Source organism: Eucalyptus grandis, chromosome 1 (genome assembly GCF_016545825.1).
Source record: "Eucalyptus grandis isolate ANBG69807.140 chromosome 1, ASM1654582v1, whole genome shotgun sequence".
Taxonomy (NCBI): domain Eukaryota; kingdom Viridiplantae; phylum Streptophyta; class Magnoliopsida; order Myrtales; family Myrtaceae; genus Eucalyptus; species Eucalyptus grandis.
The window spans coordinates 19,888,168-19,900,360 of NC_052612.1; the positions used below are offsets into that span (position 1 = coordinate 19,888,168).

Sequence of the window (12,193 nt, forward strand, 5' to 3'; positions counted from 1 at the left end):
TTTTTTTATAATGAACAAATTCATCACGTTTCTGCTTCAGAATTCATGTATGTGAAGCCAAGAGAAAACAGTGGAGTGACTGATGGGAACCATTTGATATATGATGGACAAAGAGACAATCGAGGACATGGTTGTTGTCGTGGGGCCGATCAAGATTCCTGATGCCTTCAGGCCACTACACATATGAACATGCCAACAAATGAAAAAAATAATACAACTCTCGCTCTGCCACTTTGTAGAATAGTCAAATCTGAGGCATAACTGTTGGAAAAGCTTGGCTTTAGGTTCGCGCAAAACAACTTTGCATTTATAAGAATGACATGGCCACACTGCATTGATAAATTTCTAGTGCGTGCGTCTCGACATGAGCAAAAGAAGGAAGTGCCATCAATCATGTTATTTCCCATACCAAATTTTGGTGATGATTGGTTGATATATTGAGCTGGAAATAATTGTACAGGTTTGTCTTATTCATGCCATTTTTAGATCTTGACTCTTGACTGTTGGTGTATCTGCAGTTCGAGTTTTGAGTGCTATTACTTCTTTATAAGTACGTTTGCTTTGTCCAAGCTAAGAGGGTCTTATTCTTTTCTTTTTCTTTTTCATTTTTTTGACTGAACCAAGCTAAGAGAGTCTAGTTATCACAGCAGAGATGCGCCCTGCAACTCTGAACATGCGATGTGAGCGCACAAACATCACTATTAACTGATTTATTGCCAGTTCTCATCGTCACAAGCCATGATTCTTGGCATATCTACACCAGAAGCAACTCTTTCACTAGAAATCCACTCCCTCACTGCCTAATTTGATTCAAACTGTGTTTGTAGTTTACAGGAGTAGGAGACGTTGTCTTGGGTATATAAGGTGAACATTAGATCTAAAAACTAGCCATGGCAATGGAGGGAGAGGCAAACCAGAAGCTGCTGAAAAAATCAGTAGCAGCGGAAGTCAGTGATGGCGGTGAGGATGAGCCGCTGAAGGACAGGATATGGAGTGAGACCAAGAAGATGTGGATTGTCGCAGTGCCTGCAATATTCACCAGACTCTCCACCTTTGGTATTTATGTCATCACCCAAGCTTTTGTCGGCCATATCGGGTCTACCGAATTGGCTGCCTATTCTCTAGTCTTCACTGTCCTAACGAGATTCGCATACGGCATCCTGGTATGTTTAAGCGTGTATTCCATTATTTTGGTGTCAATTTTTTGATATAATATAATCATGTAATATGGTATCTCGCTGTTGTTCATCTTACGTCAACATTTTTAATTTGCAAAAAATTGCTTTTTTATCTCTTTATGTATTGTTTATAGATGCTTCTTAAGCACGAGTCGCTGAGCCCAACAGTGAATAATGAATGAAATTTTTTTTCGTAAAGCAGTCTCATGTCCCTTAAGTAATAATGCTCAAACATAGAATAGCCGCCCCGAAGCACTATACCGGTACTGGCTTCTCATGGAAGCAGCTCGTCAGCTTTGGTTGACTTTCTGAATATGTTGAAGCCAGTGATGAGAACAAGGCATATAGAAATCGAAGAGCAACAAGCAAAATGAGTTTGGAATTGAACCTAGGTCATTTGCGTTGTGGCTTTGGCGTCGAACGAAACAATACTATGCTATAGTCGAAAAAGAGCATGACCTACAAGACTTATAAGTGAATTCGCCAAAAACATCTCCCTGCATCTCTTTTTATATCGCCAGTCACAGGAACCTTTCGTCATGTAGTTCGCTTGATGATGTCCAGAAATTTGAGTTTTAAAATGAGTTACTACAGCTTCTGTTCGTGGAACTCGCAGCTCGGTATGGCAAGCGCGCTAGAGACCCTATGTGGCCAGGCCTATGGTGCGAAACAATACCACATGCTCGGTGTGTACCTCCAGAGATCATGGATTGTCCTAACAATCTGCTCCATCTTTCAAGTTCCGCTGTTCATCTTCACCCCGCCAATTTTAAAGGCCTTAGGCCAGGAAAATAAAATTGCGGAGGTCGCTGGAGACATCTCGCCCTGGTTGATCCCGGTCCTCTTTTCCTTGGTCGTATCTTTCTCCTGCCAAATGTTTCTCCAAGCACAAAGTAAGAACATGATCATTGCATACGTAGCGGTATTATCGGCAGTGGTTCATCTATGCCTCTCATGGCTATTGACTGCAAAATACAAGTTAGGAATTCTAGGCGCTATGGCTTCCACCGTTTTGGCATATTGGATTCCTAATATAGGACAACTAATGTTCGTGATGTGCGGAGGTTGCCGAGATACATGGAAGGGTTTCTCGAGTTCGGCCTTCAAGGACTTGTGGCCAGTGATCAAGCTCTCGCTTTCATCTGGCGTCATGCTATGGTAAGTCAGCATTCATCGCCGAGACATGAGATTTCGTTCTTGAATTCAGACTAATTGATAAGTTTCTGGGTGGATCAGCATTAGTTTAGTTGGCCTAACCATTTGGTATCTATGTGCCCGATGGGTAATTTAGAAATTGACGATCTTTTGTTCTCGAATAAATGGAGAAATCTGATTCTTGAAATCTCACATCAGAAGTGAATAGTGGCGCATCCTTTCTTTTCATTCAAGATTTTCACTGAATTCCTATTCTTCGCTAATTGTCAGTCTGGAGCTGTGGTACAACACAGTGTTGGTTCTTCTAACAGGCAACATGGAAAATGCGGAGGTTTCTATCGATGCGCTCGCCATCTGGTAATTGTGTTTGCACTTCCGCTCTTTCTGCTCTTAGATGTTTTCCATTACATTTGGGAAATGCCTTGATTACACAAATTTCTTCAGCCAAGGCTACTTCGCTGAGATGAAATAGTATAATTTTTTTACTTGCAGCCTCAACATCAGTGGTTGGGAGATTATGATCTCTTTTGGTTTCTTGGCTGCTGCAAGGTATAATCACGAGTCAAGACTCCTATTGACCATTAATTCCCTTTGGACACACACTTTACTAGCAAGTTTCTGAAATTTATATGCTTTTCCAGCGTTCAGTATCTAATGAACTAGGAAGAGGGAGCTCAAGAGCAGCAAAGTTCTCAATCAAGATTACGGTGCTCACATCGTTCGCCATTGGATTTGTTCTCTTTGTGTTCTTCCTCTTCTTCAAGGGGCGTGTCGCTTATCTTTTCACAGAGAACGATGAGGTTGCCGATGCCGTGGCTGATTTGTCACCTCTTCTGGCTATTTCCATACTTTTGAACAGCATCCAACCAGTGCTCTCCGGTACCTTCTTCTCCACTATTCTCTCTTGATCAGACAAATAAACTACAATATTCCTTAAAGAAGTTCCTGAAGGTTTTCGATTGTCACTGGCATGAGTGGACATAAACTTAATCGATCAATACACAAAAGTTTCATAGGATTCATGTTTTTGTGTTGTTGGATTCAGTGAGGTCCCATACAATCTGAGAAATATGGCGATCTATTGTATGATGTGAGCAATAAGTGATGGATTAATATTGAATTATTAGTACCTGATTGTGATTGAACATTAGTATTGACATATATTTATCAGGAGTCGCCGTTGGAGCTGGCTGGCAGAGCATAGTAGCCTATGTCAACATCATAAGCTATTACCTAGTAGGGATTCCCATGGGAGTCGCGCTTGCTTATTTCTTTAGTATGCAAGTGAAGGTCAGCTGCTAATTTCTTTTCTAAGACAGACTGCATTGGCGAATTTGCATGTCAATGAGTGAGGCATGTCAAAATGGGCTGAAGCTCTTGGCTTGCACTTGCAAAATTGAAATTCCTAACACTCAATCGCCTGTCTTGTAGGGCGTGTGGATCGGAATGCTGTTCGGAACTTTCGTTCAGACTGTAGTACTGATCGTTATTACCTACAAAACTGATTGGGATAAGCAGGTGCACCGGAAATTATTATTCTCCATTAATACCTGATTATTTTGAACAAGTCTCAATGTCCTTCTGCAGGTATTACAAGCTCGAACACGCGTTAATGAGTGGTTCGTGGCTGAAGACGCGTCACACAAGACTGGCACGAGTGCTTGATTCAATTCTTTTCTTGTTCTCCTGTTCGTCTCTTGAAGATAGCGAAAGGTTCTGTATCAGATTTACAAATCTCAATTCCCAACAAGGGAACCGTCAAGATGTGTATCAAATTGCCAATTTAATAAGATGTGTATCAAATTGCCATATAATTGATTGGTGATTCTATTCGAGTATGGTTCATACTCCCCGTCAAAGCACGAGAATCCCATTGAATAGCTACTAGATATGTATGTATGTATGTATGTATTAAAAAAAAATGCGTAGAATTCTTAGCTCTAGACATAGGCTAATTTAAGGGTGAACCAAAGGAAAACATTGCATTTCAAATTCTCTTTCTCACTTTTACTCTCTATTTTTTTGTGATTGTGCAACGATTCCTAATAGGCTCGGTCTCCGTTGCAGCATTGAGCTCAAGCCCCAAATCTAGCTGACTTAACCTTCGCCGTGGCATAGAGCTTGAGGCCCAAATGGTTCAACTCGTCCCCAAGGGTTCGATGAACGGGACAAGGGAGGTGCTAGGGTGGAGCGACCCAGACTGGGAGCCCAAGGATTTAGTTGACCCGAGCACGGCTAGACATTGCTTCACTCGGCCATCGATTAGGGCCGAGATGATATCGTCCAATGCTTCTCGAATTCAAGCTGAACTAGATGCTCCGTGCACATCATTGTTCTCAAAGGTTGACAGCCGGTGTTCTCAATTCCGGATCGGCGTTCTCAGATGTTGAAGACGATCCTTTGAAAAGAAAAATATGAACAGTAACCAAAAGGAAAGAAAAAGAAGAACAAAATAAATTTGAAAGTTCAAAAAATTAATCAAAACAATGTTTTCATCTACAGCGTAGCTCTGAGGTGCCACAAGGACAATCAACAATGATTAAACCGCAACATCAGCAATTTCGAATAAGTTTATGCTAGGATGACTACATTAAGATTATCCTCAAAGTTTAAGATTTTATTGGAACAATTAAAGGACTTAGAGTTAAATTGTAATTTGTACATGGTTAAGATTGAACTATAAAAAGACAATCGAGTTGGCTAATATTTTTGCCCACTTAGTCTATTTTAAAGGCTAGGTTTAGAATTTTTGCACTCAATTTCATAAAAACCATACAATTTAGTTGTACTTTAGTTAAGTTGAATACTAAAAGAGGTGATTGCCAACTAGTTGTCCTTTATTTTGCCAAGATTGTCTCAAATTTTTGGATCAATATCCTGAAAAAATTCCAAAGTATTATACATGTGATAAATTTATTCAAATTAAAAAGTGGTATACTAGTGATAAATTTATCATTTGTTAATCTCCGTTAAATCTTATCGTCAAATTTCTGAATTGAATGACACGTGACAGTTGACGAAAGTACCCGTTTGGAGTTTTTTCTTTCATTTATCACAGTTATGTCAATTTGTAGTTTTAACAAGTATTCATCCAATTTAATGGAAACTAACATATGGTAAATTTGTCATAAATATTCCAATTTGTACATGCATACCAGTTTGATGTTTTTCGTGTTATTAACTCAAGATTTATATTTGTTCATCCTATTAAATAGTAGTATAGATGTAGATAAATTAATAGTAGATATATATATATATATATTAGTTTAATTATACGGTTGGTTATTTTTGTGGTATTTGAAATAATGTAAAGTTAAATGGAAATTATTCACGTAATAAAACAACATGCACCTTAAATATAAAAAAAAAAATTGTAATTTTAAATAGACAACTCTAATATCATGAGTTATATCGATAATTTATATTCTGATGGCCTTTTCTCCCCCTAATTTTTAAATTGCTCTTTGAACAGCTCCTAGACCAAAAGAAAATCCACATCCTCAGTTAGCATATGTAACATCTTGTGACTTTTATAAGTATTCAAACGTGGCGGCTTGGAAGTTATAGAATGATTTACATATAGAGAGGAAGTTAATCTCTTCTTAAATCAATTCGCAATTATGAAAGATTCCTTCCACCATGGCATTTCTCGCCTTTCTCGACCAGAACACGACCTTTTGACCAGAGAGGACAAGATAGTTTTTTCAATGAACGAATTCATCATGTGAGTTAGTGTTTCAGAGTTCATGTATGGGAAACCAAGTGAAAACAGTGAATTAAGATTCCAGATGCCAGTTGGAATCATATGTTTGCGGATATTGAAATTTGCGCTGTTCTAGATATAACTGAACAAAAGAAGGAAGGCCATCAATCATATGTTTCACCATACCGAATTTTGGTGATGATTTGTTGATATATTGAGCTGGGTTTGATTGCCCCTATATCAGCACAGGTTCGTCTTGTTCATGCCATTTTTAGATCTGCACTTCACAAACTTAAGACTCGCGACTCTTGAATGTTGGTGTATCTGCAGTTGAGGTTTGGGTGCTGTTACTCCTTTATAAGTTCGTAAGCTCTGTCCAAGCTAAGAGGGTCATTTCATTTTTTCGCTGAATCAAGCTAAGAGAGTCTAGTTATCAAAGCACTGATGCGCTTCGCAACTCTGAACATGTGACATGAGCGCACTACCTCACTATCAACTGTTTTATTGCGAGTTCTCACTGTCACAGGCCATGATTCTTGCCATGTCTACACCAGAGGCAACTCTTTCACTGGGAAATCCACTCCCTCACTGCTTAATTTGATTCAAACTGTGCTTGTAATTTACCGCTGATTCGAATGGGGGACGTTGTCTTGGGCCTATAAAGTGAACATAGATCTAATTACTAGCTATGGCAATGGAGGGAGAGGCCACCAAGAAGCTACTGAAAAAATCAGTAGCAGTGAAAGTTGGTGATGGTGGTGAGGATGAACCACTGAAGGACAGGATATGGAGTGAGACCAAGAAGATGTGGATTATCACAGCGCCTGCAATATTCACCAGATTCTCGAACTTCGGGATCTATATCATCAGTCTATCTTTTATCGGCCACCTCGGCTCCACTGAATTGGCTGCCTATTCTCTCGTCTGCACCGTCCTCCTCAGATTCGTAAATGGCACCCTGGTATGTTTCATCATGTTTCAATTACCTAGTTGTCGATTTTTTGCACATCATATAATCATGCATCTTAAATCAATCTCTTTAATTTGCAAAAGAGTACTTCTATCTCTGTACTTATTGCTTATAGATGCTTCTTAAGCACATAGTGGGCCGCTGAGCCCAGCACTGAATAAGGAATGATAGTTTTCTGCAGAGAAGCAATCTTATGTCCCTGAAAATATAATGCTCAAGGACGCAAAATAGCTTCCCCAAAGCACCACACCAATACCGGCTTTTCACGGAAGCAGCTCGTCAGCTTTTGATTGATTTTTAGAATATGTTGGAGCCAAAGAAATTGTTATGAGAACGAGGCATGCAGAAATGAAAGAGCAAAAAGGAAATTGAGGTTGGAGTCGAACCTTAGCCATTTTGCGTTGCGGCTATCGCTTTGAATGAAATAAACACTATTTTACTATTGAAGAAGAGCATGACTGCCAAGACATTGAGTAAATTCGCTAAGAACATCTCCACGCATAGCTTTTCATCACCTGTTGGAGGACCCTTTAATAGTGTCATGATGTGATGCTGTTCAGAAATTTGAGTTCTGAAATGATTTAAAACATGCTTCTGTCCATGGAACTTGCAGCTCGGCATGGCAAGTGCTCTAGTGATCCTATGTGGCCAGGCCTATGGTGCGAAGCAGTACCACATGCTCGGAGTGTACCTCCAGAGGTCGTGGATTGTCCTAACAATATGCTCCATCTTTCTAGTTCCTCTGTTCATCTTCACTGCACCACTTTTAAAGGCCTTAGGTCAGGAAGACAAAATTGCAGATGCTGCTGGAGAAATCTCCCCCTGGTTGATCCCGATCCTCTTCGCCTTCATCATGTCTTTCACCTGCCAAATGTTTCTCCAAGCGCAGAGTAAGAACATGATCATTGCTTACATAGCGGCGCTCTTGGTGGTGGTTCATCTATGTCTCTCATGGCTATGGACCACAAAATACAAGTTTGGAATTCAAGGCGCTATGGCTTCCACCATTTTGGCATATTGGCTCCTTAATATTGGACAACTCGTGTTTGTGATGTGCGGAGGTTGCCGAGATACATGGAATGGTTTCTCCAGTTCGGCCTTCAAGGACTTGTGGCCAGTGATCAAGCTCTCGGTATCATCTGGCGCCATGCTATGGTAAGGCAGCATTTCATCACCACGAAATGAGATTTCATTCTTGAAGTCAAACTAATTGCTAAATTTCTGTGTGGATCAGCATTATTTTTATTGGTCAAATTATGTATTATCTACATGCTCTGATGTGCGATTTGGAAGATCGGCAATCGTTTGTTATCAAACAAATGGTGAAATCTGGAAACTGGCAATCTTGCATTTGAAGCGGATAGCAGCACGTGCTTTCTTTGACATGTAAGATTTTCACTGAATTCCTGTCATTTTTCTAATTGTCAGTCTCGAGCTGTGGTACAACACGGTGTTGGTTCTTCTAACAGGCAACATGGAAAACGCGGAGGTTTCCATCAATGCGCTCGCTATCTGGTACTTGTTTTGCACTTCCACTCTTACTGCTCTTGGGTGTTATCTATTACGTTGGGGAAATGCCCTGGGTTACAAGGATCTTTTATCAAAGGCTTGTTCACTGAAATGAAATAGCTTAATTTCATTACTTGCAGCCTCAACATCAATGGTTGGGAAATGATGATTTCTCTCGGTTTCTTGGCTGCAGCAAGGTATAACCCCATAAGTCACAACTCTAGACTTGCGCTTTACTAGAAAATTTCTGAATTTTGCATATCTTTCCAGCGTTCGAGTATCTAATGAACGAGGAAGAGGGAGCTCAAGATCGGCAAAGTTCTCAATCACGATGACAGTGCTCACATCCTTCGGCATTGGATTTGCTTTCTTTGTGTTCTTCCTCTTCTTCAGGGGGCGTCTGGCTTATATTTTCACCGAGAGCGATGAGGTGGTCAATGCCGTGGCTGATTTGTCCCCTCTTCTGGCTATTTCCATACTTTTGAACAGCGTCCAACCGGTGCCTTCCGGTACTTCTTCTCTACTATTCCCCCCTGATCAGATAAATAAAAGTGCAATGTTCCTTAGAGAGGTTCTTGATGGTTTTTGATTCACTGACTGTGAGAAGACATACACTTAATAGATCAATGCATATAATTTTCATGGGATTCAATGAGATCCCATACAATTTGAGAAATATGGCAATCCATTGTGATCAAACATTATTCTCGGCATTTATTTATCGGGAGTCGCCGTTGGAGCTGGTTGGCGGAGCACAGTACCCTACGTCAACATCTTGAGCTATTACCTAGTTGGGATTCCGGTGGGAGTCGTGCTTGCCTATATTCTAAGTATGCAAGTGAAAGTGAGCTACTAATTTCCTTTCGAAGACAGTCTGCGTAGACGAATTTGCATGTCAATGAGCGAAACATGTCAAAATGGGCTGAAGCTCTTGATCTGCACCTGCAAAATTGAAATTCCTAACACTCGATCATCTGTCTTGTAGGGCGTGTGGGTTGGAATGCTGTTCGGAACCTTCGTTCAGACAGTAGTACTGATCGTTATTACCTTCAGAACTGATTGGGATAAGCAGGTGCGCTGGATTTTACTATTCTCGTCAATTCCTGATGATTGTGAGGGTCAATAAGTCTCAATGTCCTTCTGCAGGTATTACTAGCTCGAACACGCGTTAACAAGTGGTTCGTGGCTGAAGAAGGATCACGCAAGGCAGAACGGGTGTATGATTCAATCTTTTTCTCGTTCTCCTCTTATTATTGTGGAGATAACGAAGAATTCTCTGTCGCATCTGAATATCTCCAATTCCTAGCAAGGGAACTGATTTGATTGATTACAGTTTAAGCGCCTTAATAATCATATAACGTCCTGTAAAATGCGTATCAAATTGTCATTTTGATAAGGTAAGCTTACAGGTACTTTCAAAAGAGGAACTTCAGTTCAGTGGAAATCCTTTCAAAAGATGACTAGATAACAAATCTATTAAAGGGGCAATTGAAATGAGAAAAGACGTATTTCCATGCATTGTTTCTCCTCCTCTTCCCTATTTCATGTAGGAAATGTAATTGCTCAATATATGTAATCTGCTTGCGAGTAGTTTTGACACTATGAACCATATTGATTTTAGGTTATTCTTCTAGGCTGAGCCACCGCTTGATAATAATTTAAGACATCGTCAAGTGGGGAATCTTGATCACTTTTACATAGTATCATGTCTATAGTTTGATATTGAGCAATAAATTGGTCAATATAATGGACCGTTGATATATGATTTGATGAGATGAATCAATGGAAGACAATTGATATATGAAATGATAAGATTGATAAAAGGATTGGATCATTTGTATTCGCTTTGATATTACTGATGAAGTAAGTATTTCTGATACGTATAAAACTTTGATATTACTTATGGTCTCTGCGTGCCCATACGGTTCAACTCGTTGAGGGTTCGATGAATGAGATCAGGGAGGTGGCAGAGCGGAGTGGGCCTACACTCACCTCGTTCCGCTTGGCCATTTTCCCTACCACCTGTTTTGTGTGACAAAAATCCGTCCCTGTTCAAGTTGGATTGATTTCTAAATAAAACAAGGTTAATACAAAAATCTCAAACTAATTTTTTTACCGTAAAAAATCTCATACTATACACTTATAATAAATTTGCTCAAAATTAATTTTTTGACTATCAAAAAACCTAAACTATACATTTGTGAAGTTTATCCTCCGTTAGTCCATTAAATTGGATTAATATCACAAAAAACGACAAGCTAATACATTCGTGACAAAACGGAGAGTAAAACAACAAACCGGTATATCGTTTAACTATCATGTGTCATTCACCTCGGTTATTTAACAGTAAAATTTAACATAAATGAATATAAGGTAAAGTTATAATAGATGTACCACTTTTGGATTTTGGTGATTGAAAAATTAATTTAAAATAAATTTATCACGAGTGTAACGGTTTAGAATTTTTCGTGATATTAACCCTATAAAACAAACAAAGGATTTTAATTCTCTATTTTTTTACAAGATGCAAAGCTTGACTTTATTGAAATGACGTGAAACACAAATGATTTCTTTAATGCTAGTGAGTTTTGTCTAAACCACAACTGAGCTCTCATAGGATCCGATGCCTTTTTCCCGACAGCCTTTTCTCCCTTTAATTTTTAAATTTCTCTTTCAACAGCTCTTGGACCAAAAGAAAATCCACATTCTCAGTTGGCATATGTAACATCATATAACGTGTATCGATATTCAAATATGGAAGCTTGGAAGTGACAGTATAATTTACATATAAAAGGACGTTAACCTATTCTTAAATCAATTCACAACTACGGACAATTTCTTCCATCACGACGTTTTTTGTCGTTCTCGACGCAAAACTCACCCATTCGACCAGAGAGGACGAGAGTTTTTTCAACGAACGAAAGTGGAAACAGGTATGATTGTTGTCGTGGGGTGAGTCAAGATTCCTGATGTCTTTTGGCCATTACATGCATAAACATGCCAACAAAGAATATAACACAACTCTCCCTCTGCCACTTTCGGTGGAATCTGGCTTTTCAGTGAGTCAAATCTGAGTTTAATTGTTAGAAAAACTTCGCTTTAGATTCGTGCAAAATACCTATGCTTGTCCTCATGCCCATCACTAGCATTAGATTCGCTTCATCTTCACTATTAAAAATGTCATGCCACAATGTCTCGACATGAACATTGCTTGCAGATATTGAAATTTACGCTGTTCTAGAGATAACTGAACAAAAGAAGGAAGGTCATCAACCATATGTTTCACCATACCAAATTTTGGTGATGATTTGTTGATATATAGGGCTGGGCATGATTGCCTCTGTACTAGCACAGGTTTGTCTTATTCATGCCATTTAGATCTGCACTCACAAACTTAAGGCCCGTGACTCTTGAATGTTGGTGTATCTGCAGTTGAGTTTTGGGTGCTATTACTCCTTTATAAGTTCGTACAATTTGTCCAAGCTAAGAGGTCTTCTTAATTTTTTTGCTGAACCAAGCTATGAGAGTCTGATTACTGTGACATTTGACATAAAAGCACAAAGCTCACTATCAATTGATTTACTGCGAGTTCTGCAAGTTCTCATCACAAGCCATAATTCTTGGCATTTCTACACCTGAAGCAACTCTTTCACCGGGAAATCCACTCCCTCACTGCTT

The 12,193-nt window shown here is 39.4% G+C and overlaps 2 protein-coding genes across 2 annotated transcripts; both read left to right on the forward strand.

Annotated features, from left to right (window-relative positions):
• The first annotated feature begins 688 nt into the window (after window positions 1–688).
• Window positions 689–4,147, forward strand: LOC120286173 (protein DETOXIFICATION 21-like). Its single transcript, XM_039308808.1, has 8 exons — window positions 689–1,163; window positions 1,795–2,336; window positions 2,604–2,690; window positions 2,826–2,877; window positions 2,975–3,212; window positions 3,505–3,623; window positions 3,765–3,851; window positions 3,921–4,147. Exons 1-8 carry the CDS (start codon window positions 891–893, stop codon window positions 3,996–3,998), a joined length of 1,476 nt encoding a protein of 491 aa, XP_039164742.1. The 5' UTR covers window positions 689–890; the 3' UTR covers window positions 3,999–4,147.
• Window positions 4,148–6,724: 2,577 nt separating this feature from the next.
• On the forward strand, window positions 6,725–9,838 carry LOC104451243 (protein DETOXIFICATION 21). The gene is made up of 8 exons (XM_039317673.1): window positions 6,725–6,997; window positions 7,620–8,161; window positions 8,435–8,521; window positions 8,656–8,712; window positions 8,786–9,016; window positions 9,233–9,359; window positions 9,501–9,587; window positions 9,662–9,838. The coding sequence occupies exons 1-8, from the start codon at window positions 6,725–6,727 to the stop codon at window positions 9,836–9,838; spliced, it is 1,581 nt and encodes a 526-aa protein (XP_039173607.1).
• The last annotated feature ends 2,355 nt before the right edge of the window (window positions 9,839–12,193 follow it).

Coding starts and splice junctions, on each gene's coding strand:
- LOC120286173 (XM_039308808.1), top strand. CDS start 891: ATGGCAATGGAGGGAGAGGCAAACCAGAAGCTGCTGAAAAAATCAGTA. Junction 2,337..2,603: donor TCATCTGGCGTCATGCTATG/GTAAGTCAGCAT, acceptor GCTAATTGTCAG/TCTGGAGCTGTGGTACAACA. Junction 2,691..2,825: donor ATCGATGCGCTCGCCATCTG/GTAATTGTGTTT, acceptor TTTTACTTGCAG/CCTCAACATCAGTGGTTGGG.
- LOC104451243 (XM_039317673.1), top strand. CDS start 6,725: ATGGCAATGGAGGGAGAGGCCACCAAGAAGCTACTGAAAAAATCAGTA. Junction 9,017..9,232: donor TTGAACAGCGTCCAACCGGT/GCCTTCCGGTAC, acceptor TCTCGGCATTTA/TTTATCGGGAGTCGCCGTTG. Junction 9,588..9,661: donor GAACTGATTGGGATAAGCAG/GTGCGCTGGATT, acceptor GTCCTTCTGCAG/GTATTACTAGCTCGAACACG.